The sequence below is a fragment of the Sus scrofa genome, chromosome X (genome assembly GCF_000003025.6).
Source record: "Sus scrofa isolate TJ Tabasco breed Duroc chromosome X, Sscrofa11.1, whole genome shotgun sequence".
Lineage (NCBI taxonomy): Eukaryota > Metazoa > Chordata > Mammalia > Artiodactyla > Suidae > Sus > Sus scrofa.
Window position 1 is genome coordinate 122506874 of NC_010461.5, and position 26132 is coordinate 122533005.

A 26132-nucleotide genomic window follows, 5' to 3' on the forward strand; every position below is an offset into this window, starting at 1 on the left:
GCAGCATGTAGAAGTTCCCATGCTAAGGGTCCAATCGGATATGCAGCTGCCGGCCTACACCACAGCCACAGCCATGCAGGATCTGAACCACATCTGTGACCTACACCACAGCACGTGGCAACATGGGATCCTTAACCCACTGGGCAAGGCCAGGGATCAGACCCGCATCCTCACGGTTCCTTGTTAAATTCGTTTCTGCTGCATCCCAATAAGAACTCCCAGGGAGGGTCTCTTAAAAAGAAACCTCAGAAAGACAATCATCTCAGGGAATATTAACTTTGGGCAGAATCCGAAATGTCACCTCATCAACCGTCTCCCAGAATGCAGCAGGCTCATCTCCATGGGTAACTCACAGGTTCTCAGCCAGAACGGACAGGCTGCCTAAGCTGAGGAACGCTTCCATCTCGGAATCACCCGGGCTGGGGGACCAGGCAGGTGCTCTTGAAGGTCATTCATTGGACACTCAGGTTGTTGGCAACGTCTTTGTGTTGAGCCCACGGCTGGCCCTGACCATCCGGCCTTATAAAGAATAAGGCCAACCCCTGGAACCGGGACAGTCGTTCAGACACCTGAATCCTGCCACACCACTCACGACTTCTCTCCAGGAACCTGGCCGTGTGTGTCATTATTTGCAGGAAATGCCTTGCTCTAATTCCTTCCCTGATACACTGAAGGGCAGCTTGCTGCTTCTATCAACAACCGTGCTCAAATTCAGTGCCTGTGTACACAACTGGGGCCACAGCCCTGACGGCCTGCGGCACTTGTGTGGTGCTCTGTAAACACTGACTAAGCAATCCGAGGAACAGTGTCCAAACACAGAAAGAGCCAGGCTGTGGGTATAAATACAACCTGCTCTGTAACCTCTTCTGGGGCTGGCTTATCACTGAAACAGGCAATCGAACTTCTCGCCACCCCAAATGCGTCCCTTAACCCATAAACCAAGCCCGGCTCAGCATTAAGAACCTCGGCAACTTAGACTACGTTTATTCCCTGATTGCACCTGAATCACTGGGGTATCTGACAGATACTCCAGAGTTAGAAACCTATTCTACAGCCCTAACGAGTACAACTCAAGCAGCCAGCAGACACCAGACATCCACGCAGCCACCTGTGTCGTACACAGCACTACTGGCTGAACCGTCTTGGCACCTCTGTCAAGCAAAGGAACAGATTCGGCAAGTTGAATATTAACTTTGCTCATGGCCGTGCTCTCCGCTGGGCGCTCGGCACAGTTTTCACATGAAGTCACCTAGCCTGTTTTTGTTTGTTTGGGGTTTTTGGGTTTTTTTTTTTTTTTTTTTTTTAGTAACACCAAACCTTCAAAAAGGAGTCTTTCTTCATTGGGGGTCCGGGGGCAGGAAGGAATGACTGACTGATATATACGCACCAACACGGATCAATCTCAGGATAACTCTGCTGAATGACAGGAGCTAGACTACAGATGCTGTACCACCCCACTTCTGTCAAATGCCAGGAGATGGAAATGTGTGGGAAAGCAAGATCAGTGGTTGCCTGGGGATGGGAAAAAGGGCAGAGAGGGATCACTACGGGTACAAGGAACCTTCTGGAACCTTCTGGAGCTGATGCAGTCATGATCTTGATTGTGGTGATGGCTTCACAGGTGTATACATATGCCAGAACTAGACAAACTGCACGCTTTAAATGTAGTTTATTGTGTGTTCATTATACCTCAACAAAGTTGCCCAAGAAAGTAAGATACACATCCCGAGCGGGGAAAAAGGGATGTGCCTACATCCTTGCAGTGAGCCTCTGCAGAACTTCAAGATCCACTAGGTTTTTTTCATTTGTTTTCATAAAGTCTGGGAACAACAGACACCAAACTGTTATCTATAGTTATCCACAGGTGATGCCTATCTTATTTTCTGAGACTATTAAGTGCACATCCCAAAGCCGAACTATTTTGTCAGGACAACACGATCTGAAGCAAAGGTCACACGATGAACATCCTCAGCCCTGGAACCTGTGAATGTGTCACCTCATGGAGCAGAGGGGGCTCGGCCGATGGGATGAAGACAGTGCGATGGGGAGATGAGCCTAGAGTATCACCAGGTAATCACACTGGTCCCTATGAGTCGAAGGGGCATGAGGGAAGGTCAAAGTCAATGTGAATGGAGGAAGGAGGCCATGTGACTCCAGATGCTGGAAAAGCCAAGCAAACAGATGCTCCACTAGAGCCTCCAGAAAGAACACAGCCCTGTGGACACATGCATTTTAGCCCAGAGAGACCCAAGCCAGCCTTCCCGCCATCAGGACGTGAGAGCACACACGTCGGCAGTAAGGTGTCACAGCAGCGGTAGGAGACGGATACCCACTTCCTTTCTTCGATGTCCATGTTTGTCTGTCCTGCCACCACATATCTTGACCAGCTCCTACTTGGTGTCAGACATCATCCCGGGCCTGGGGAAGAGCAAGAGCAGTGCAGTACGTGCCCAGAGAAGTCACCAGAACAGCATCTGTTCAAAAAAAACCCAAGTGTCCACCTTCGTTCTTAACAGGTCTCTGTATTCATTGGGAAATCTTTCCAGATTGCACTCTGCTAACACTGTAACGTCATATTTCAACAAGTAATTATTCCTCAAAAAAAAAAAAAGTCCTACTTACAATTATGTATATTCTAATTGGATAACATGACGGTCCATAACTCACACCTACTATATGATTAGACCTTTGCTAAAAAGTTGGCATTTGAGAACGTTACACCGTTGTTCGGTCATTTGTGCCACTTTCTCCAAGGACTGTACTTGCAGGACAGTAGTGCGATGCCAGGTGACAAACCGTGGGCGGTGACCCAACTACAGAGCCTTTCACTTACTGGAGAAAAACATCTTTGGGCCCCTCTAGCCCAGAACACAGAGAGGGGCCTCCAGCTGGGATCCACCATCCACAAGGGACTTGACGGGCTAAGTCTGGGAATGAGCACAATACTCATGTAAAGGGGGGCTGGTGAGACCCCTACTTTCGGGTGAGAAGACCAAAGCACGAAGCAGTCAGAGGCAGCAGGGGGCGTGTGGGCTGCCTGGCCAGCAGGACGTGAAGCGTCTTCTTTCGGTGGTGCTTTTTTATATGCGGTTGACCCTTGAACAACGCGGTTTTGAACTATATGGGTCCACTTACACGCAGACATGTTTCAATGGTCAAGACTATAGTACAACACGATCCCTGGGTGTGGAGAACCCCAGATACCAAGGGCTGACTGGATGTTGCACTCGGATATCCGGCTGTGCGGGACGTCAGTGCCCCGACCCCCGGGTCGTTCAAGGGTCAAGGGTGCTTCTATTTCCTATAATGGAATCTACCTGTAACACCGCACTGGGTTGAACAGTGTCCCTCCAAAATTCATGTCAATGTGACCCTGGGTGGGAACAGGGTCTTTGCAGATGTCCTGAAATTAAAGTGAGGTCATACTAGAGTACAGAGTGGCCCCTAATCCACTGACCGGTATTCTTCTAAGTGACAACTTTGGACAGAGACACAGGGAAGAGCTCTTGTAAAGATGAAGGCAGAGGCTGGTGCGGTGCAGCCACCGAGAGAAGCTAGAAGAGACGGGATTCTACCCAGAGTCTAGGATGGAGCAAAAGACCATTGCCTTGAAAACACCTAGATTCCGACCTCCTGAATTGCAAGAAAATCAGCAGCTGTGGCTTTACGTCATCCAGCTTGTGGTGCTTTGTCACAACGTCCTAGGAAAGCGATACAAGCAGACATTGCCTAAGCATTCTAGAATAATTCAGAGTCAAGAGTAGAAAAGCTATGCTTAATCTGGTAAGAGTTCCTGGAAGCTGTAACCTCAAAAGAAACTTCTAAAAGTAGGAAGAACATGGCTCGGGAAGGAGGTCAGGGGACAAAGGACATTCAACCAGGATACAGAATCTTTTGGCAGCACGGGGATCTTACATGGCACCTGCACACGCATGCCTGCAGCACTATGGGAGAACCACAGAGCTGGGAGCTGCTCAGCACAATGAGACACCACTTTATACCTGTGCGGAAGGCAAAAGGGAGCAAGATGGATGAAGCCATGATCTGGAAAGAACATGGGAATATAGGAACCCAGGGGCCCTGCTGGTGGGCGGATGAACCAAGCTGGCCACACGCAGGAGAACTGGCATGTACTCCGTGACCCACAGCCCCCCTCCCAGGCACGCAGCCTGGAGTGGGTCTGTGCACAGGACCCACAGACACATGGAGGAGGATGCTGGTGGCAGCGCTGAGTGCCAGGTGGGGAGCTGGAGACAACGTGGGTGGGTGTCCGTGACAGGCAGACCGCTGAGGTCAGCGCCACGGCCACAGCCTAGGGCAGCTGGAAGCAGCAAACCCCGCGTAGCAGTAGGCGAGTCCACAGAGACGGGCCGGGAGGGGGGAAGACATGGGGACGGGGACAGCTCGCTGGGAACGGGTTTCGGGTGGGGGTGCTGACAACCTTCTGCAATCAGCAGCACTGCTGGTTACACAAGTGTGAGTGTATTAAAAACTCCACTGAGTTGTATACTTCGTAGGTCAACTGTACGGTATGTGAAACAATAGACGGCGTGGGTGAACCTGAACAACAAAACTGGGGAGGCAGAGGCAGCAGGATCAGAGCTCCCCTGCAGCGCATGGCCTTGGATCCCTGGGGAGTGGGGGGGCGCTCCCTGTCTACACCAGGTCACTACCGGTAGGCCCGACATGAACCCAGGGCTGAGCTCTGGGAGCTCTGGGTGGGGTGACCAGCGGACGGGCACAGGGACCTGCTAGGCTGGGGACACAGTCTGGGAGCTGAACTGTGTGTGACGCACAGATCCCCAGAAGCAGCCGGAGAGTCCTGTGGGTCTGTCCTTTCTCGACCCACTCCCTGGGTGACAGGGTCCAGGCCCATGACTCGGTTTTCAGCCCCTGTTCAGACCTCCCGACCCAGGTCTCCAACCCAGCCCAGGTCCCCATCTCCTCTCCTGACACGCGCTCTCCTCCACGACACACTGGAAATGACCAGCCCAGAGCAGCCGCTGTGGCCCAGCACCTGGCACACAGCAGGTGCCAACTCCAGAGCTCTGACCTAGGGTGTGCTGTGTGACCCTCCGCCTCTCTCTCCCCCGAGTCGCCCTGTCTCAAGGACGGGGCACTCGGGCCTCGAGCAGACAGCACGTGCCCAAGTACTTAGAACGTGAAAGGCTCCGAAACACACAGCATCTCAGAGGCGGTGGCCCCGTCAACACTGGCAGGTGGTTCACTGGCCTAACGCTTTCTGGGCCTCCCTGCCAGGTTCAGCTTCCCACCTCTCTGCTGATGGCAACGACAAGCAGGCTTCCCTCTGGAAGTTGTTACAGCAGCCAGAAGGTTCTGGAAGATGCTTCTCACATTGTTAAAAGCTTTGTCCATACCAGGCACCATGCGAGGTTCCATATCGCCCACATCTCAAAGTTCTCTCGGGACCACCCCTGCCAAGTGGCTGTCATCCCAGCCCTAACTAGGGAGTGACAACGCTGAGAGAGGCACGGGCACAGTCCTGGCTCACGGGCTGCCTCTTTCCTTCCCCAGACCAGGTTCCTCCACCGATCACCAAGTGCGTCACGGGAACCACCAGCGCTGCTGCTCAAGTTGGGAGCGTGGCCACTGTGACCCTTGACCCTGCCTCGCCCCTCCCCACCCACATCCGACCCATCAACGAGGCCAATCCATCCAACTGAAAAAAATCTCTCCTGAATCCAGTCATGTCAAGCCCACTGCCACCACCCTGGTCCTTCAACAAGCACTCTGTGCACACCTGGCTCTAGAGTTAATTTCCATTGTGAGTCCGTCTCATCTGTGTGTGATTCTAACGCCCTGTCCAGACGTGTGGTCGGGCTCCTTCTGGATCTCTCCCACATGCTCTACGGACTCAACAGAAGGCACTCTTTAGACGGCCCAAAGCTCTGCCAGGTCACAGACATCCCACCAGCTGATGGCATGTGCTCTTGTCACTGCCACCGCCTACGACCTCTGCTTGGGCCCTCTTTGCCTGCCTCAATAAAGAGCAATTTTATAACCTATGCACTAAGGACAGAGCTTGAGGATAATCGGCCTCTCTCTTTGAGAAATTTTCTTTAGCCATGACTATACACGTGAGCTGGTTTAAAGAGAAAAGACCTTTCAAATCTGTTTGCATCTCTGGTGTCTGGGAAAAGGGCCGGGAAGGAAGAGAAGGGCTGGCAACTGAGAAGGTTGTTCTCAGCCCCACCACTGGCGAGGCATTTGATTTCATGAGTATTAATCAAAATCACTCTTGATTATAGCAAAAACAACCTTTGCTATAATTTTAATGCAATTAACCAGAATATATGGTAATTCTGAGCAATCTTGCTCTTGAGATTAAAGAACAGCCTGCCAGGAAACATATGAATAAAGCTTTAAGATCAAAATTTGCATAATTAGGTTTCTTCCCTGCTCTCCCCACCCCCACCCGCAGCGTCTCTGGCTGCGAGACATTCTCCTGAAGGGAGGTGTTTAGAGCTGGCAAGTCTATGACCTGGGCTGGCACTTTATGCTCCCCCCACAGGCGGAAGTACTCCTTTCCTAGAGCGTGTTCATATCTCTACAACACAGCCCTGATGGACTGACAGATGACAGAAGGCAGGGAGTTTGAGCCGGGGAGGTGGGAGCAAAAAGGGAGCAACGCCTTCCAGCTGATGGAAATTTCTCCCCAGTGCTCTCGTGCCCTGCAAACCCGTTCACCCCACTCTGAAGAAGCATCCTTTTTTTTTTTTTTTTTTTTAATTTTAACCTTAGAGTTGAAACACAATGTTGTGTCAATTTCTGCGGTACAGCAAAGTGATCCCATCATACCTATACGTACATTCCTTTTCTCATGTTACCGTACTCTCTTCCTGCAACGATTACCACAGAAACAATATCGCAAACCCCAGATCTGCAACTTTGTTGATGACACGTTTTAAATGCCTGGTCACAATGGTTGTCCTTGTCAGGAGTTATTCCTACAACCATCCGACGGGGGCTGTGACAGCCAGGGCCACTGCCTCGCCCCACTGCACCCCTCCCTGCCAGCCTAGACGACTCCCCAGCCCTCGGGAGGGAAGGAAAGGCATCAGTTATTTTCCCAAAGACGTCAGAAGCGGGACGGAACGCACATCTCGTCCTAAGAAGGGGGAGAAAAGACAAGAGATGGTGCCGGGCACCCATGTGACAAGCAGGGGACCGAGTGGTCCTGGAACCTAGTGAAACAACGCCCCCCCCTCCCCGCTGCCTTTGACCCCCATCTCACAGAGTCCTTCCCTGCCGTCCTGCCGTGAAAAAATCTTTAACATTTAAAATCGTGTAAAATGTCAACAGTCCCATTTCCTCTTAAATAAGTTATTCTTGGACCTGCAGTAAAGTTTAGGCTGAAAGGTTAATACTCCTTTATCGGAAGCCTTGGAGGAAAAAGACATTATCATTTCTGTTCTTTGCTGCTTTGAAAACAAATGTGGAAAAAGAGGAAAAACACAAAACGGGAGAACAGCCGGTCCTTTTTCCCCGACACCTTCGAGACAGGATGCCAACCAGAGACTGCTCAGATAACGAAAAACCGGCCCCGACTTCCCGCTCCCGAGGGGGGCCCACCCTGTCCCTCAGATCCGCTGGGGACTCTCCGGACAGGCGCACTAGGAGCAAGAGGGAGGGGAGAAGAGAACTTGCAGAAGAACGGATAAATGAGAGGAGCTGGACATCGCATGCTGGGGGCAGGGATGGAAAGCCGTCCAGGCACTTTGGGAAACGCTTCCAGTTTCTTAAAAGGTGAAACATAGGGAGCTCCTGCATGGCGCAGCAGCAACAAGCCTGACTAGTATCCATGAGGACTCGGGTTCGCTCCCTGGCCTTGCTCGGTGGGTTAAGGATCTGGTGTTTCAGGTCGCAGACATGGCTTGGGTCCGGTGTTGCTACAGCTGGGGTGTAGCCCGGCGGCTATAGCTCTGATGTGACCCCCAGCCCAGGAACCTCCATATGTCGCAGCCCTTAAAAGACACACACACACACACCACACACACGTGTGAAAGAGCGTCAGACCCTGAGTCAGCAGTTCCACTCCTAGGTCTCCATCCAAGAGAAATGAAACCTATGTCCACAGAAGCCTTGTACACAAGCATGGCCGGAGCAGCCCAAAAGGCGACAGTGCAAAGCTGGAAACAACCCAAATGTCTGTGGCCGAGGCAATGGACAAGCGTGCCACATCCATAGAATGGACACCCGCTCAGCAGGAAAAGGAACAGCTGACACGTGTTCTAACATGGATGAACCTTGAAAATATTATGCTGTGTAAGCAAAGCCTAACACAAAAGGGTAAATATATGGCTTACGTCTATGAAACTCTGGAAGAGCCAAAACTAACCTATGGTGTGAAAAGCAGATCAGTGGTTGCTGGGAAGAGTGTGACAGGAACTTTCTGGGATGATAAAAACATATTCTGTCTTGATACGCATTTATCAAAACTGAACTTAAGGATCTTAATACTTTAGCATTTAACCATGTGTAAATCATACCGCAATTAAAAAAACTATCTAAGGACTTACTAGAACCAAGTGCACCAAAAATTTTAAAATGCTATTGCAGAACATAACTGAAAATCTTAATATCTGAGCATTTTCTTCCAGGTAAACTATACCTAAATTTAAGAAGATACCTTAGGAGTTCCCACTGTGGCTCGGTGGATTAAGAACCCAACTAGTATCCATGAGGATGTGGGTTTGATCCCTGGCCTCGCTCAGTGGGTTAAGGATCTGATGTTGCTGCAAGTCGAAGCATAGGTTGCAGACACAGCTCAGATATGGCGGGGCTGTGGCTGTGGTGTGGCCGGTGGCTACAGCTTCTATTTGAACCCTAGGCTGGGAACTTCCATATGCTGTGGGTGTGGTCCTAAAAAGACAAAAAGAAAAAGATACTTGAAGGAGTTTCTGCTGTGACACAGCAGGTTAAAGACCTGGCGTTGTCTGCAGTGGTTCAGGTGGCTGCTGAGGTGCAGATTCGATGCCTGGGCTGGTGCAGTGGGTTAAGGATCCAGCTTTGCCACAGCTGTGGCATAGGTCACAGCTGCAGCTCAAGCCCCGGCCTGGGAGCTGGCATTTGCGGTGGGTACAGCCAAAGAAAATAATTAATCAAAAATAAAACGTGAGATCCTGCTGTGTAGCACAGGGAACTATATCTAGTCACTTATGATGGAGGATAATGTGAGAAAAAAATGTATATACGTGTGTGACTGGGTCACTTAGCTGTGCAGTAGAACACTGTAAACCAACTATAATGGAATAAAAATCATTAAAAAATGACTTATTGAGGTTTCCTCTAAAAAATTCAATAAATAAAAAGATATCTTTAAGAAATACACTACATGTGAGTGAAGAAAAACATTAAAACAGTACAGTTGATCCTCAAACAAGGCAGGAGTTAATCCAGATATAACTACTCGTCGGCCCTCCATATCCACTGTTCTGCCACAGCCAAGGACCCAACCAAGCCCTGACCATGTGGTACTCTCGCTTTCACTACTGAAAAACATCCCCGTATAACTGGACCTGCGCAGGGTCGACCTGCATTGCTCAAGGGTCAACTGTGCTGAAAACCACAGGACTTGAACACACAAAAATACCCACGCGGTTATGGAGGGGAAGACGCATCATCACAAGGACAACTCTCCCCGATTTCTAAGTATGACATGTTTCCAATGGAAATGGTCGCAACCCAGGTGGGAAGGAGCCAAGCTCAGGAGCACGCCCCCCCTTCCCAGGAGCCCCCTCCCCCGATCCTAGAGTCAGTGCGGGGAGGAAGACAGCAGCGGGAAAGGGAAGGGGTCGGGAAGCGCGTGCGGCCCCCTCACTGCAGAGAAGCTGGACGTCTTCCCTAAAGAAGCCGAGCACGCTGGCCAGGAGGAGCCGGCGGCCCAAACAGGCCCGGGACCTGGAAGGGGTCCCGTTCAGGCTAGCCCCGGCCTGCGCACTGGCTCACCACCCCCAACACACAGCCCCCGTAAGCAGCCCTCCCCTCCCCAGGCCGGGAGCTCCCGGCTGGCTCTGCCCTGAGGAATACAAGCAGACAGCAAGAGTCACCAGACAGGAACCTCCATTCGGCCATCCAACAAGCAGCCCTGATGGGCGGGTGGGACAGGTGCTCCGCTCTGACCTCAGCCCTGGAAACATCCGCGAACGAGGGCACTACCGCGGGTGGGCTCAGAGGGCAGAGCTCTGCTGCCAGGGGTCCATCCACGCAACGGAACGTTATTCGGAGATCACAAGAACTGAGCCAGGCTACAAGCCGGACGCGCCTTGAGAACCTTCTACTAAGTGACAAGAAGGCCACATACTGCAGGATTCCAAGAATATGAAGCATCCAGAATCGGTAAAGCCTTAGAGGAAGCTGAGGAGCAGCTGTGGGGGCTGGGGGAGGGGAGCATGCAGACTGACTGCTTAATGGGTCCCCGGCTTCCTCTCCGAGTGATGAAAGTGTCTTGGAACCAGACGGAGGAGATGCTCTCACAACTCTGTGAATGTCCTACGTGCCACTGAGCTGTATACCTGAAAGGGGTGAATTTTATGGCATGTGAGTTATATATCATTTATATAAGCCATTTAAAAAAAAAAAAAAAGCAAACAGAGTTCCTGTCGTGGCGCAGCAGAAACAAATCGGACTAGGATCCATAAGGATGCATGTTCGAATCCTGGCCTCGCTCAGTGGGTTGTGGATCTAGCATTGCCGTGAGCTGTGGTGTAGGTCGCAGATGTGGCTCGGACCCTGTGTTGCTGTGGCTGTGGTGTAGGCCGGCGGCTACAGCTCCAGTTCGACCCCTAGCCTGGGAACCTCCACATACCCAGGTGCAGCCCTAAAAAGCAAAAAAAGAAAAAACAAACCCCCCCAGCCAACGGAGTTTCAGGAGGACAGCCACAGGGAAGCCAGTGTGAAGATGACCTGAGTCAGATCCGGGAACGGGGCCATCGGAGGAGGGAGTGGGAGGAGGGGCGGCGCAGAGGCTCGCTCTCCATAAATACACCTGGCCCCTAACCAGGGGCTCAGCCTGGCTGCCCAAACCGGGGACAGGGTGTACTTCCAGGGGCTGGAGGATTTGCTTGCACACAAGAGAAGGGTTCGAGGCCGCTGCCTGTGATTCAGATTTCTGCAAATCCAATCATGTTTCCAATGACCTAAGGGGGTTTCATTTTAAGGCAATCCTTCAGTGAATGCTTTTCTTAGGATTACAGAACCAACAAGATAGCCCAGGCTACTTAGTCACCGAACCCTGAAGACCTGCCAGGTCGCAGGGACTGGGAGACAGAGAAAGAGGAGGAAAGATATTTACACACATGACCTGATGACAGCTCCGTTTGGAAAGGTGAGCACACATTCTCTGGGAGCAGAGGGAACCTCCCAGTCAAGCCTCAGGGGGGCTGGAGCCTGCCACGCGGGGGTGGGGGGGTGGAACAGAGTATGTGGCAGGGAACAGACAGCAAAGGCGGAGGACGAAGGGCAGGTTGGGGCGGGGCAGTGCGGCCCAGAGGGGCTTCGGGGGTGAGACGAGCGGAAGGACGACCTGCCCGTTTCCCTTGGCCCATGGCGGATCCCACCTCTTCCTGTGATCTCAGCTCCTGCCGCCCCCACTGAAATCCCCACAAAGCAGCGGTGGGCTCTTTTTGGAGCTGGTATTTTGAATCGCCTCTTGCTTAGCTGTTTTGTGTGACTAAAGAGATGTCTCTAGGAGGGTTCCTGGGTGACACAGACTAGCTAGCTTTTAAATCACTCCTTTTTAAAAAAAAAAATAAAAAAATCTTAAAGAAAAGGAGTTCCCGTTGTGGCGCAGTGGTGAACAAATCTGGGGAAGCATGAGGTTGTGAGTTCGATCCCTGGCCTCGCTCAGTGGGTTAAGGATCCAGCGTTGCCATGAGCTGTGGTGTAGGTCGCAGACACGGCTCGGATCCTGCGTTGCTGTGGCTCTGGCGTAGGCCGGTGGCTCCAGCTCCGATTCGACCCCTAGCCTGGGAACCTCCCTGTGCCACGGGAGCGGCCCAAGAAAAGGCAAAAAGACAAAAAAAAAACAAAAACAAAAACAAAATAAAGCAGTCCTTTTTTTTTGGCTGCACTGGCAGTATATGGAAGTTCCTGGGTCAGGGATCAAATCCAAGCCACGGCTTCAAACCATGCCACAGCTGTGGCAACACCAGATCCTCAACCCACCGCACCATAGCAGGAACTCTACACAGGCCTTTTTCTTTTCTTTAGGGCTGCACCCATGGCATACGGAGGTTCCTAGGCTAGGAGTCGAATCGGAGCTGCAGCTGCTGACCTACACCACAGCCACAGCAACGCTGGGTAATTAATCCCACTGAGCGAGGCCAGGGACGGAACCCGCATCCTCGTGGATGCTAGTCGGGTTCATTAGCCGCTGAGTCACGATGGGAACTCCTATTTTAACTGAAATTTCTATTGAGAGGATTATAGATTCCCATACAATTATAAGAAATAATACAAAGTGATCCCTTATATACTTGCTCACTTTTCCCCAAAGCTTATGTTACGCAAAACAGTGTATCATTACAATCAGGATACTGACATTGCTACAACCCACCCAGATTCAGATTTCCCCAGTTTCACCGACTCATTTGTCTGTTTATTATCACCTGTGTGATAAAGGCTGGTTCCGTTGGCACAGGTATCCCTTACGATGCCTTTTTATAACCATACCCACCTCCTCCCATCTTTCCTCTTCCCCTCCCCTACTCGTGATGCCAGACCACCACTAATCATCTGTTCTCCATCTCTAGAATGATGTTATTTTAAGAATGTCATAGAAATGGAATACTGTAGAATGTTTTTGAGGCTGGCATCACATACTGCCATGAAGCAGGATGAAATGAATCAGATTTATTTTCCTCTAATAGGTAACTTGCTCCTTCTGCCTATGTTTCTTAGAAAAGAAAAAAAAATCACCAAGGAGTTCCCTGGTGGTTCAATGGGTTAAGGAGTCAGCGCTGCCACTGCCGTGGCTCTGGTTATTGCTGTGGCACAAGTCTAATCCCTGGCCCCAAAATTTCCACATGGCACGGGCTTGGCCAAAACAAAAAAAATCACCAAAAGAGCATTAAAAAAAAAAAAAAGATCACTCGTTAACTTAAAAAAAATGAGGAAAGAACTGATACCTAAAATAGGATTAAGCAAGGAGAACTACTAATACAAAGGAAATCAAAGTAATAACACAAATATTTATAAGCACCTACTATGTGTCCTACCTTGTTCAACATCCTAGGGATATTCCAATGAACAGAACAGAGGAAAAGTCCTATCTTTATGGCGCTTATATTCAACTGGATTAAATGGATATTATTCTAGAACTATATAATTTGTCAATAATTAGTCCAGAAGAAAGAGAAAACCCAACACACAGGTAGACTATAACATAGATAATAGAGAAAACCTAAACAGAGCAGCATGAGGATAAAGTGGGAAAGCTGTGTATGAACCACCCCGGTAGGAGAATTAACCACGCTCAATCTGCAGGACAATTATTTCAATCCTCAAAAGACAGAGGATTCCTCTACTGCTCACATTTTCTAGAGCAGAGCAATGAGAAAAACTTCCCATCTTTTAACGACACCTGGAAAAGGCGGCACAGAAAAAGTACCCTGGAGACCAATCTCATTGTTGAATAGGGATATATAGATAAAATGTCCACAAACAGAACCCAATCATGTTTTCAAAGAGATTAAGTCCACCACGCAGTGGGCTTGCCGGGGATCACCTGGGGGCTCCCCAGGATGGGTCTACTGATAGGATTTCCTATTAACGGTTTAAGGGGGAACAGACAGATCTTGAGATACCAAACCACCGCTAGATACAATTCCGATGTCTTAAAAATCCCAATCCTTAGTAAAAGAGGAATGAGGACTGATCCTTAGTAAGACAAAACAACATATCACAAACCAAAGTCACAAACAAGCAAGGGGGACCCCGCAGCACTTGGGTGGGCTAGCTGGTAGAATCAGATAAAGAGATCGCCAAGGGGCGGGGGGAATACTGGGAAAGTGGCAAAAATCACTGCTATTTGCAGATGATATGATCCTACACCTGAAAATGCCAAGAGAATCAATAGCTTTTTCAGACACCAACAATCATTCTTAGAAAATTTAATGTGGAGTTCCCTGGCGGCATAGCAGGTTAAGGATCTAGCATTGCAAAAGAAGAACACAGAACTAAATAGAGAAACCAATATTTGGATGAGAAAATTTAATACTGCCTTTTTTTTTTTTTTTTTAAGTAGGCTTTCCTAAAATCACCCTGGTCACCATAATTCCAATCAAAATCCCAATGGGCTTTTTTCTTTTAACTTGAAAATTTGACCTTTCGGAATGTATAGGGAAACAGGAAATTTTAGAAAGAGTAGTTTAAGAAAGACCTGCCCTATCAGATGGTAAAATTTCTGCAATTCGTCTGATCAGAGCAACCTCTAAAGACATTTTTAAATTCCGGGACATGAACGACCCAGCTGCATCACTGATGGCGCTTACAGCCAACACCTGACCCCTAATATCAGTTCCAAGGGCTCTGGACCCACTCTTTGAATATCACGAGTCCAGCCATTTCCTACCAGCAATTTTAAGTTATCGGTTCTCTGCCCCGCTACTTCCATTCCCTGCTCTCTGCTAAACTAATTCAAGAAGCTCCCTACATGCATCTTCCCAACAGCCTTCCTTCCAATTCCACGCCCCAGGGAGGTCACCAGTGTCAATGATTTGGGACCTGCTACTCCAATATCTACTTTGAAAAATGCACTTGCCCAGCTGGCCTTGGTGGAACCTTTCACTAGACCAGACAGGCAAGTGCCAGAGGCCACACTCCATTCTGATTGAGCAAATAAAGGGCGAGGAAGGCAAGGAGAGGACATTTGGACGGGACAGGTATTAGCTTAAAAGGGAGGCAGGGAAGGAGGGAAATTGCGGGGTGAAGGAAAATTTGAGCATATTTTCAGGCAGGTGAAAAGAACCGAGTGAAAGGAGAGGATGATGAATGAAACACACTAAGTGACGGATTTGATTAAGAAGGTCCCGTGGAGTTTCCACTGTGGCTCAGCAGGTAAGAACCCAAGATGGTGTTCATGGGGATGTGGGTTCGACCCCCTGGCCTCACTCAGTAGGTTCCGGAATCCAATGTTGCCACAAGCTGCTGCATAGGTGCAGATGTAGCTTGGATCCCATGTTGCTGTGGCGTAGGCGGGCAACTGGCGCTCTGATTCAACCCCTAGCCGGGGAACTTCCATATGCCACAGGTGCTGCTGTCAAAAGAAAACAAAAAATAAACAAGAAGGTCCCAGCTGTCAGGTAGGGATAGGGATGGTAAGATACGTTTACAACAAGAACAATATTCCACAAAGTACCTGGGAATAAATAAATCTAATACGCAATGGAGCACAGCTCAGGTTAGCTATAGGCTGCCCGGTTCCCACCTTACTGCCCTTGGCATTGGACAGACCTTCAGTCAAGCACATGACCCAGTAAGCACCGGAAAGGATGCTCAACTTCATTAGTCACTAGGGAAATGCAAATCAAAACCACAATGAGACACTACTCAATACTCACTAGAATGCTTTTTCCTCAAAAACAAAACAAAAAAAGCCCCAGACAATAAGCATTGGTTAGAATGTGGAGAAATTGGAACCCTCATACAGTGCTGGTGGGATTGTCAAATGACGTAGCAGCTTTGTAAAACAGCCTGCCAGTGCTTTAAGAAGTCAAATACAGCATTACCACACGAGCTAGCAATTCTGCCCAAGATAACTGAAAACTTTGAGTCCACACAAAAATCTGAACGTGAATGTGTACAGCAGGATTAACAGTTGCCAAAGAGTAGAAACAACCTGAGTGTCCATCATCTGATGAATGGACAAATAAAATGTGTTATACCCATACAATGGAATACTATTTAGCCATAAAAAGTACTGCCCCGTGCTGCAATATGGATGAATGAACACTGCCAACGTATGCTGATTGAAAGAAACCAGATACAAAAGGCCACACATTGTACGAATCCATTTATATGGCATGTCTAAAAGAGGCAAGCACACAGAAACAAACCAGATTGGGGGTTGCCAGGGTGGAAGAGGATAGAATTGGAGAGGGGCTGCCAAAGGGTATGGGGCTTCTTCTGGGAGTGCAATGTGATGGTTGCCCAACTCTGAATACACTAAAAACCACGGAATTGTCTACCTTAAGTGGGTTAACTGTATGCTATGCAAAAATGGAGCCATTTCCACCTGTGTGAGGGCCAGGGCGATCAACCTGCTACACAGCCTCCTGAGCCCAGGGTACAAGGGCACCGTCTGCCGCCAGGGGCAAGCACCTGCATGACTTTTTCTATCTCCTCCTCTAGAGGGTGGATCAGGCCCTCCAGGAAACCCACTCTTGCCCTCAGCCAGCCCTCCTGCCTCTTTTTTTCCTTAGGGCCATCCTCTCCCGACTTCCAGCATATTCCCCCGTGGTCACAGAGCAAGTGGAGCGGGCAGCGGCTGGATTCTCTCCACCCCAAGTCAACCAAGTATGTTAACGCCTGCGGCCTGGGTATCCTGCCCTGGGCCCCTTGGCCTCTTTCTTCATCTCCAACGCCTTTGCTCACCTCGCTTGGCTAAAGGCAACATCATCCCCACTCTGCACAAGAAACCGTGCCACCCTGGCAAGCTGGCCAGCCCTCCTGTCCTCCGTGGGGCCTTCGCCTGACCCCTCCTCCCTTCCCACCTGGCGCAGCCCCAGCATCAGCAGCCCTTGTCACCACATTCCCCTCTCACCCTCCCTGTCCTCAACTTTGCGAGGGGGACCCACGCTCCAGCCCCACTCCACTGAGAGCTTCTTGAAGCAAGGCCCGTGCCCAAGTCACCTCCGTTGGCCCAGTACCGAGCAGGAGGCCTGGTGGCACTTAACACAGGAGGCTGCCCCCAGGCTTGTCGCATGCTGGGCCCGGACGCAGGAGCAGCTCTCACATCCTCGTGCTGACGAGCGCCCTGGCATGGCTGCCAGTTCAGGGCCTGTGACTCAAGCCAGGCCCTCAGGGTATCTTGGCAATGCATGTCCCTTAACTGGCTCCCTTTGTCGCCTGACATTACTCCTTCCAACCCTCAGCTGTCTCGCTGGCTCCCCACTCTCTCAGCACAGGCCCCCTCAGCCCCCTCACGTGTGGGGTAAGAACAGCAATGACAGCCGACGCGAACCAAGAGCTACGTTCATACCCTCTCTGTCCCGCTTTTCCCCGCCACCCTGCCATTAGGAATCATTATCCTCAACCAAATATTCTGTACAAAGGTTTGCCGAAATGTAATTTATAATAGCAAAGACCTGGAGTCCACCTTAATATTCATCAGAAATCATGCATTCAAAACAAGTTTAATTACATAAGAAAATACACTGTTATATAAACAGAATAAAGATACATCATTTTGGAGTTCACATCGTGGCGCAGCAGAAACGAAATCTGACTAGGAACCATGAGGTTGCAGGTTCAATCCCTGGCCTTGCACAGTGGGTTAAGGATCCGGCATTGCCGTGAGCTGTGGTATAGGCTGCACCTGAGGCGCAGATCTGGAGTGGCTGTAGTGTAGGCTAGTGGTTCAGGCTCTGATTCGACCCCTAGCCTGGGAACCCCCATATGCCATGGGTGTGGCTCTGAAAAAGACAAAAAAAAAAAAAAAAAGATCAATTTGTGTTTCTAGTAATAATAGCAGGATAGGTGATTTGAACCAACCTTCCAATTCTATAATAGAAATTGTTAATTTCTAAAACATCCCCTTAAAAACACTAAGGAACTGACAAGATGGTAAACAAACCAACCCAACCGTGACAAAACCTCGGCGCAAGGAATGAATCCAGGCACACCCAGCTGTCTGTCCAAAGGCATTTGCCAATCTGGACAAACCTGGCCTGTGGTTTCTGGCAACCTTCCAAGACAGGCCAAGGGGACTGTAGTTTGGGCCCATGACCCCCTAAACCGAGCAACCCGTTTAACAGGAAACGCTTCCCGCATTAAACTGGGACCACAGAGGACTCCACCCTCGGGGTAAGGACGACTCAAACAAACGTGCCCCTTCCCAGTTCAAGCTCCAGATTCTCATAAAGAAATCAAATGGGACAATGAACATATGGAAAGATGCCCGACTTCATGAGTCATCACAGAGACGCAAATGAAACCCTAACAAGACACAATTGCACACCCCTGGTAGCAAAGAGTATCCTAAAGTCTGACAGTACCAAGTGTCGGTGAAGCTGTGGCACAACAGAAATGTTATTACATTGCTGATAGGACTATAAACTAGAACAACCCATCTGGCAGGCAGTGTGGCATCATCTGGTAAAACATAACCCAGAATCTCCACTCCTAGGCAGAATCTGGGGACCGCAACGCTCGGACGTTTTGGCCTCAGCACTCTGCGTACTCGAAAACGGAGAACCTCAAAAAGCTTATGTTCATGTGGGTTAGAGCCCTTGATATTTATCACATTAGAAATTAAAACTGAGAACAAGTTAAAACACAAGACGACACAAGCACACATTCCATCAGCCATCAGAGTAATGGAGTTACACGTCACATCAACTCTGGAAAACAATGTACAGTCGTGAGAAAATAACACAAAGCATTTAACATCTTAGGGTTATTATGAAAACGACTGGACTTTGCGGACTCCTGAAAAGGCCTTGGGGGCCCTCCGAGGGTCCCCAGATCATGGTTTAAGAACCAGTGCCTCAGAGAAACCTGTACATGTCTGCTTGAAACTGTCAAAAACTGTAAATGACCCAAATATCCATCAATAAGACAATGAATTTCTTTTAAAACTTGTGGTCTATTCAAACAGTGGAATAATACATGGCAATGAAAAGGCAATGAGCCACAAACACACACACGAGATCATTAGCAATATTGGAGGAAAGAGGCAAAACGCAAAAGCCTACATGCAGGGTATAATTCCACTGCTCCAAGGCTATGGGACAGGCCAAACTTTATTATTTCGGGCCGTGTGCATAGGTGGTGCAAAGAAAAAAAATGCATGCACGCTCATGTCACTTCTGGGGGGAGGGCGGGGCTGTGATCGGGAGTGGCACCAGGTGTGATCAACATTCTGTTTCTTGCTCAAGGTCTTGCTCCCCCCCTTTTTTTTTGCCTTTTAGGGCCACCCCCACGGCACATGGAGGATCCCAGGCTAGGGGTCGAATTGGAGCTGTAGCCAACGGCCTACACCATAGCCACAGCTACGCGGGATCTGAGCCGCCTCTGCCATCTATACCACAGCTCACGGCAACACCGGATCCTTCAGCCACGGAGCAAGGCCAGGGATCGAACCTGCATCCTCAGGGATGCCAGTCAGATTCGTTTCCACTGAGCCACGATGGGATCTCCAGTCCCACTTTTCTATGTCCTATTTCACAGTAAAGAGGAAAGCTATATACACAGCTCGATACCAATCCCGTTAGCAGGGTTTACATTTTCTCAACACTTTCCTACATTTTCCAAGTTTACTACAAAGAGCACATATTACTCTTATAATCATGTAAACACCTGGCATTGTCAGACTTCATTATAATTTTTAGCCTACTGGAGGGTATGTAATTTTGTCTTATTAGAGTTTAATTTGCATCTCTCCAATTACTAAGGAGGTTGAACATCTTTTCATATGTTTGTTGTCCAATCTGATTTCGGCATTTATGAACTGCCTGCTCAGATCTTCGGCTCATTTTTCTGTTTATTCTTTTTTTTTTTTTTTTACCAGCTCTCAGAACACTGTAAAACATTTAAAAAGACAAGGTCGTCAGCTAAAATTGAAACTAACAAGGACCCACACAAGAGCGCCAGGACGAGCCATCAGCGGGAACCCGTGTGGGAGATGACTACCTAGAGACATCGGGGATGCGCCTGATCCACCTGGGATGGACGAGCGCCAAGCTCGCCAAGGAGCCTCGGGTGTGGACCTGGAGTCAGCTGAAGCTGGTACCAATCCACCAGGATGGGCTGTGAGCTGACGGCCTCCAACACGTCTATCCTAAGGCAGTGAGACAACAGAAAACTTCCACGCCTCACGAGCCACACTGAACATGGAGCGTGGACTTACAAAGAATACATCTGACTCTACGGGGGTAGGGGTGGATCTCAACCCCGGGGGTTCTGCCCCCAGGGGACACGGGGCAACGTCTGGACCTGGGGTTGGCCAACTTGGGGGGGGGAGAGCGACCAGCATCTAGAGGGTAGAAGCCCAGTATGCTGCCAAATCTACTACAGGGCGCCGGGCAGCCCCCTCCTGATGAATTACCCGGCCCCAGATGTCAACAGCGCCATGGCCGGGCAACTCTGTTCCATGGCTTCTACCCAGGAAGAAGCAGTGCTGAAGGCGGAGAAGGGAGAATCCTGGCAGGCGCTGAGCTCCCTGGAGGAGGCCACCCCGCCCCACCAGAGAAAGCTTGTGCAAATAGGGCCAGGTCAGCTCACAGAGCATCAGTGCTGGAAGGCCCCGCGGAGCCAGCTGGCCCATCCCCTCCATTAGGGCCAGAGCCGCATGTTGCAGGGTTTCGTCTATATGAACGTTGAGAACAGGCAAATCCACCGCGACAGAAAGCAGATGAGTGTTGCCCGGGGCTGGGGGAGGCGAGACCTGGGGGTGACTGCGTAATGGGGATGGGGTTTCTGTCTGGAGTAATGACAATATTCTGGAACCAGAGAGTAGTGATGGCCGCACAACACCGGCAGACAGCATTGCAGCAACAATGACACCCCCACGATGACGCGTGTGACAGCTTCGATAATGTAGGGGCCTCCAGGTCTGTCTGGACGGCAAGCTCCTTGAGGGCACGTGTATGTTTTATTCTGCTCCATGCCACCCACAGTGCCCCACACTGACCTGGCTAGGTATCTGCTCCTCACTCAGGCACGAGCAGGTGCGTGCTGAGCCCTCAGATCCCCTCCCATCTCTTACTGGGTTCAGCCCACAGACTGAAGCCACGGTCTCTGGCTTTTTCATCATGCCTTTAGACCAAAAGAAATACCTAACTGGTGCGTGTATTAAGTAGTTAGAAGTTAAGAGCAGCAGACATTGCATTTCCCCAAAAATTGAAAACAGCCATGGCACCACCATGACCTTGCTGCTGCTGCGAGTCCCTGCAGTGCCCAAGGGCGCCTGCGTGCAAAGTTTGGGACCCAAGGGTGTAGCCACTGGAAGGCAGGAGCAAAAGATGGGAGGATGCTCAGGTGGGGGTACTCAGCGCCTATCCTCCTGGCTCCCAACCCTGCAGGCTGCTGCAGTGCCCTCTACAGGTGCCCGGTCCTCTCCTGGGCCCTCGCTAGCCTGGATCGCAGGCCCCCCTCCTCCCCTTGCCCCTCGAAGGCCAGGGCGCTAACACTCCCCTTATGCAGCTTCACCGCCCCTTGCTGGTCTCCCTTAACCCTGCGTAGACCTTGGGCAGGGGTGGGAGCCAGAGTCGGGCCATGCCGAGGCCCCACTCTGCAGGAACTTGTAGGCCACAGATTTTCTTTTCGTCACAGCTGCGAGACCCTGCAGGGTTCCAAGCAGAGGGATGCGGTGTGATTCAGGTCTCTACAAGATGCCTTGGGGGCTGGGCTGCAGGGGCAGGAGTGGACTCGGACACCTGTGGCGAGTTCATTGCCAGGGTTCCAGTGAGAGGGGACGGCGGCCCAGCCAAGGGAGGCAGCCAGAGAGGAAGAGTCTAGATGATTCCAAGGGTGGTCCATGGGCACGGCCTGCTGACAGATCAGATGTGGGGCGCCAGGGAGAGAAAGCAGCGGCGGCGAGGCCAGAGCCACCAGCACGATGGAGGCAGCCAGCAGCAGCTCAGGTCCGCACTGGGTCTTTGGCGATGCCTATGAGCAGGGGTAAGAGTCCAAACAACGACGCGGCTGCACAGGGCACCAAGCACCCTCGGTGGCTGGATCACGGGGAATGGGGGGGGGGCTCGGTGGGAGGGAGGGCAGAACTGCTCAACCGGAAGGATTTCAACAGCTTAACAGCGGCAAGATCCACCGACCACGTGGGGATGCTGAAGGCGGGAACCAGGACCTCAAGACAGGTCAGGGCTGGGGGCAGAAATGAAGCGTCCACAGCACGCAGACGGGATTCCGTTTAAAGCCGTCAGGCTGGTGAAGGCACCTGGGAAGCGCATGCACATCAGCGCAGCTGATGGAAGCCTGAGCCCGGGACGGGACGGTAGCTAAGAGTGGCCAGCAACGCCTGTGGCTTCCCAGAAGCCAAAGGGGAGAAAGTGCTGCCAGGAGGAGGGTGTGACCAGACGTGTCAGATGACTCTCGGATTTAGCCACAGGGAAGGCATCGCTGACCTTGGCCAGGAGCAGCTTTGGAGGAGGGGTGGGAAGCCAAGCGTGGGAGGAAATTTAATAGGAGCCCCAAACTACTACAAGCCCACCTCATGGTCTCACGGTCATGAAAGATTAAAACACACTTCTTGTTTGTTTTTTCTTTTTCGGCCCTACTTTGTACTTCTGCATCTTTTTTTAAAGCCAATTGAATGAATGGTGAGAAGGCGAAAGGGATCGGATTGCCTCTGCAAGACAGCCCGGAGCGGTGCAGGAAGCACAATGAAACCCAGAGCTGCGCCCGGGCACCTGTTCCTCCGAGCCCGGCTCCCCGATTCGCCGGCACTCTGGTTCTGGTCCATAAGGGCTTTCGTAAACCCTGAATTCTCAGTAGAACCAAGGCCAGCAGGCGAGGAAGCAGCCTTTAGGCAAGTGGCCTCTTTCCCATTCTCTTCCCGCTCCAGGAGCCCAGCTCTACTAATATCTTGACAACACAGCCTGTTTGCATTAGCAATTAACTGGCTGCCCCAACAATTCCGTGAGGCCCACAAAGCAGAGGCCAGCAGCCTCCTGGTGCAGATAAGGCCACTGTTGCCAGCAAATGGTGGGGCCACACTGGAATGTAGGCCCCGCGTTAATTCCAGCCTCCCAGGCTAGCTGATGCAGCAATAAAAATAAAAAGTCGATGAAAATGAGCTGTCTGGTTCTTGGCACTATTGGGAGGGCCACGAATTCCGCACTGCAACAGCTCCTGCTGAGGGGGCTGCCTCCAATTTGGAAAACAGTCCCAAACACAAGCACCTTGAAATGCTGGCTGGAGGGCGTCTGGTGCAGGGCATGCCTGGCACTCCTCGGGGCCAGGCCCACCACCGTCAACTACACTTGGAAAGCTGCAGGACCCCCGGCCTCTGAGAGCAGCCCCAGGGAGAAGATGAATACAGACAGAGCTCAAAACCAGCTGAAGGGGGAACGGCGGCCAGGCCCCCATTTCTGCTCTGGTCCCTCCCCCCAACCCACCTCAGCAAAGGGGCAGGCTCGGCCTGGACAAAGAAAAGAGCCTGTTTGATGGCCCCAGACTGCACCCTGCTTCACACACAGCCTGGGGGGGGGAACGCAGCCGGTGGCCCCCACCGCAGGTGGCCTGCAGCACAGGGTGCCCGCTCCTTGTGAAGCAGGTGAAACTCAAAGCCAAGCAGAAGAAATCCAGCGACCTTCCAGGGCCCTCGGGGGTGGGGACTGGAAATGGTACAACAGAAATGCTGTCAGGCGACATCACAAGCTGGTGTTTTCGAAGAATGAAGACGCTAACAGCCCCCCCTTAAGTTCCTCCAAGCGAGCATCCTCTCGCTGCTGTGATAAATCAGGACAAGTGAAGTGCCTTAAAACAACACGCATTTTTACCTTACAGCTTTGGAGGCCAGAAGTCCAATGCGGTCCCACTGGGCGAACATCAGCAGGGCTGCGCTCCTTCGAGAAGCTCTAGGGGAGAGTCTGTTCCCCGGCCTTTCCCAGCTTCCAGAGGCGGTGTGGCCTCCCTGACACCCGGCCCCTTCACTCTGATCCTGACCCGGCTACCTCCCTCTCCCAGACTTAAAGGATCCTCGTCCTTTAATTGGCCAGGATAACCCAGGAGAATCTTATTTTCAGGCCAGCTGATTGGCAACCTCACTTTATCTGCTGCCTTAATTCCCCTTGACTAAGTAACCGCACACGGTCGGTCACAGGTTCCAGAGATGAGGGCGAGGGCATCGTGGAGGCCAAGATTGCGACTCGGCCCCGCCACAGCTTCCCACCCGCCTCCAGCCGCAACACCGCCTGCGTGGAAAGCTTTTCTCACCCGCCTCTAGTCCGTGTCTGGGAGACTTTAAGCTTTTACGTGCCAACCAAGAGGGGCCCCTCAGTGGACCTTTGAGCAGGGAGGGAAGAGTCACCCCTGCAGCCAGGCCTCCCACGCAGGACAGCAACAAAGGCCCAAGGGTAGGCCTGGGGCCATGGCAGGAAAAGCAGCAAGACCAGGTGGGGAAGGACCCGGAACGGGAAAGTCAGCGCACGTGCAAAGCATCTCACCCGAACTCACAAAAACTCCAGACCAGCTGCTCCCCCCACCCCCCCACGCCCCCAGGTCCGTGAGCCGCCCAACTGCCTCCTGACCCTGACTCTTGGCTGATTTCTCTGTGTGTTTAATAAACACACACATTTTTGTTACCTGGCATTCAAAATGATGCAGGGGACGGGGATGTGACCTCTGACAGTGAGGAAGGGGCTGAATGCCAGTTAAAACAAGCACAGTCCCCAGGCCCTGTCAGCCCAGTGCAGTGACGGCGGTACCTAAGCCAACCCTGAGCCGGGGGGGGGGGGGGGGGAGGGTCCCCCCTCGCCAGGACGCACCTTTGCAGGGACCATCCCCGACTCAGGCAGGCGGAGGCAGCATACCCAACAGCCCAGGGCTGCACACGGGGCTTCTGCCCGGATCCCGGCGCCACCCGCACTTGGGGCCCCGTCTGCTCTCGCTCTCCCCAACCCCACCGAGCTCAGGGTCCCTGAGGACCAAGCCCGCCCCAGGGGTCACATGCTGCCATCCCCTTCATTTGTTCTGTTTGGGCTACAGTGAATCGATTTTAAGTGGAGATACCAGCCCCACACCATTCAACTCTCCCTTGTAAAGTCTACACTGAGTGGTTCCTGGTGCACCCACAAGGTTGCAGAGCCACCATCTCTACCGGTTCCGGGACATCCCCATCGCCCCGAAAGGAAATCCGGTGCCTACTAAGCAGCCGCTCGGCATCCCCCTTAGATCCCGGCGACCACTCATCTTTTCATCTCTTACAATTTGCCAACTCTGGACATCACATAAATGGAATCATGTAATATATGGGCTTTTGCATCTGGCTTCTTTCAATTAGCAGAATATTTTCTTTTTTTGCTTGTTTAGAGCTGCACCCACAGCATATGGAGGTTCCCAGGCTAGGGGTTGGATCAAGCTGCAGCTGCTTGATGCGAGCTGGATGCGAGCCACGTCTGTGACCTTCACCACAGCTCATGGCCACGCCAGATCCTTAACCCACTGAGCGAGGCCATGGATCGAACCCGCGTTCTCATGGATACTAGTTAGGTTTGTTACCGCTGAGCCACAACAGGCACTCCTGCGCTGTGTATTTTTAAAGTGTGGCTTGGAATGATAGTTGCTAGCACAGCGCTTGCTCGAGCCAGGCACTAAGTGCTTTATCCATTTGTACTCGATTAATCCGAGTAACAAGCCCTGGAGGCGGATGGTGGTATTAGCCCCACTTTACAGATGCGGAAACTGAGGCACCGAGCAGTCAAGTGACGTGCCCTGCGCTCCACGACCTGCCCTCTCCTTCTCTTGGCCAGGCTGCCTCTCCTTCAGGGAGCAGGCAGGAGCTGTGCCAACACACCTCGCACATCCTCGGCCACTTCTCATGTTTCTGTGACCGGTCCCAGCCCTGGCTAGAGCTGCCTTCGTGACCCCTCCGGTCAGTCAGACAAACCTGAGTTCGAGTCCCAAACCTCGCTGGACCCCACGTTCTTCCTCTGAGATGCGGGTTACCGCTCAGTTACTTCTCAAGGCCGTGTGCAAACAGCCATGATGGTGGCCGCGCCAACCTTTCAGGCCAGTTATGAGGGGTCCACGTGGGTGAGGCACTGAGGGCCTGGCACCTGGAAGACACTGGGGACATGGAGCCCTCGCATGATCACTCCCCAGCCGCACCGCTGAGAGCCTTCTCCCCGAAGCTCAAGAGAACAGCTGCCCATTTCTGTAGGTGCAGACAGGTGACCGGCCTGTCCCCAGACGATTTTTTCAGAATTACTAAA

At 51.5% G+C, this 26132-nt stretch overlaps 1 protein-coding gene and 1 long non-coding RNA gene across 7 annotated transcripts in view; one reads left to right on the plus strand and one right to left on the minus strand.

Annotated features, from left to right (window-relative positions):
• Nucleotides 1-26132, minus strand: part of CD99L2 (CD99 molecule like 2) — a 79322-nt gene that overhangs the window by 50206 nt on the left and 2984 nt on the right. The window contains exons 1-2 of one of the 6 annotated variants that reach the window (XM_021080511.1): nt 23700-23997; nt 2334-2418 (exon numbers count right to left, since the gene is read on the minus strand). The exons of 3 other annotated variants lie outside the window; for them this stretch is intronic. In XM_021080511.1, the coding sequence (XP_020936170.1) occupies nt 2334-2376 (43 nt within the window). In that variant the 5' untranslated portion in view covers nt 2377-2418; nt 23700-23997. Of the gene's footprint in view, nt 1-2333; nt 2475-23699; nt 23998-26132 lie in introns of those variants that run through there. 2 more of the 6 variants (XM_021080510.1, XM_013991049.2) reach the window with 2 other exon arrangements.
• On the plus strand, nt 10833-17496 carry LOC110257812. Its single transcript, XR_002340809.1, has 3 exons — nt 10833-11347; nt 14975-15078; nt 16443-17496. It is a non-coding gene; the product is annotated as an uncharacterized LOC110257812 (long non-coding RNA).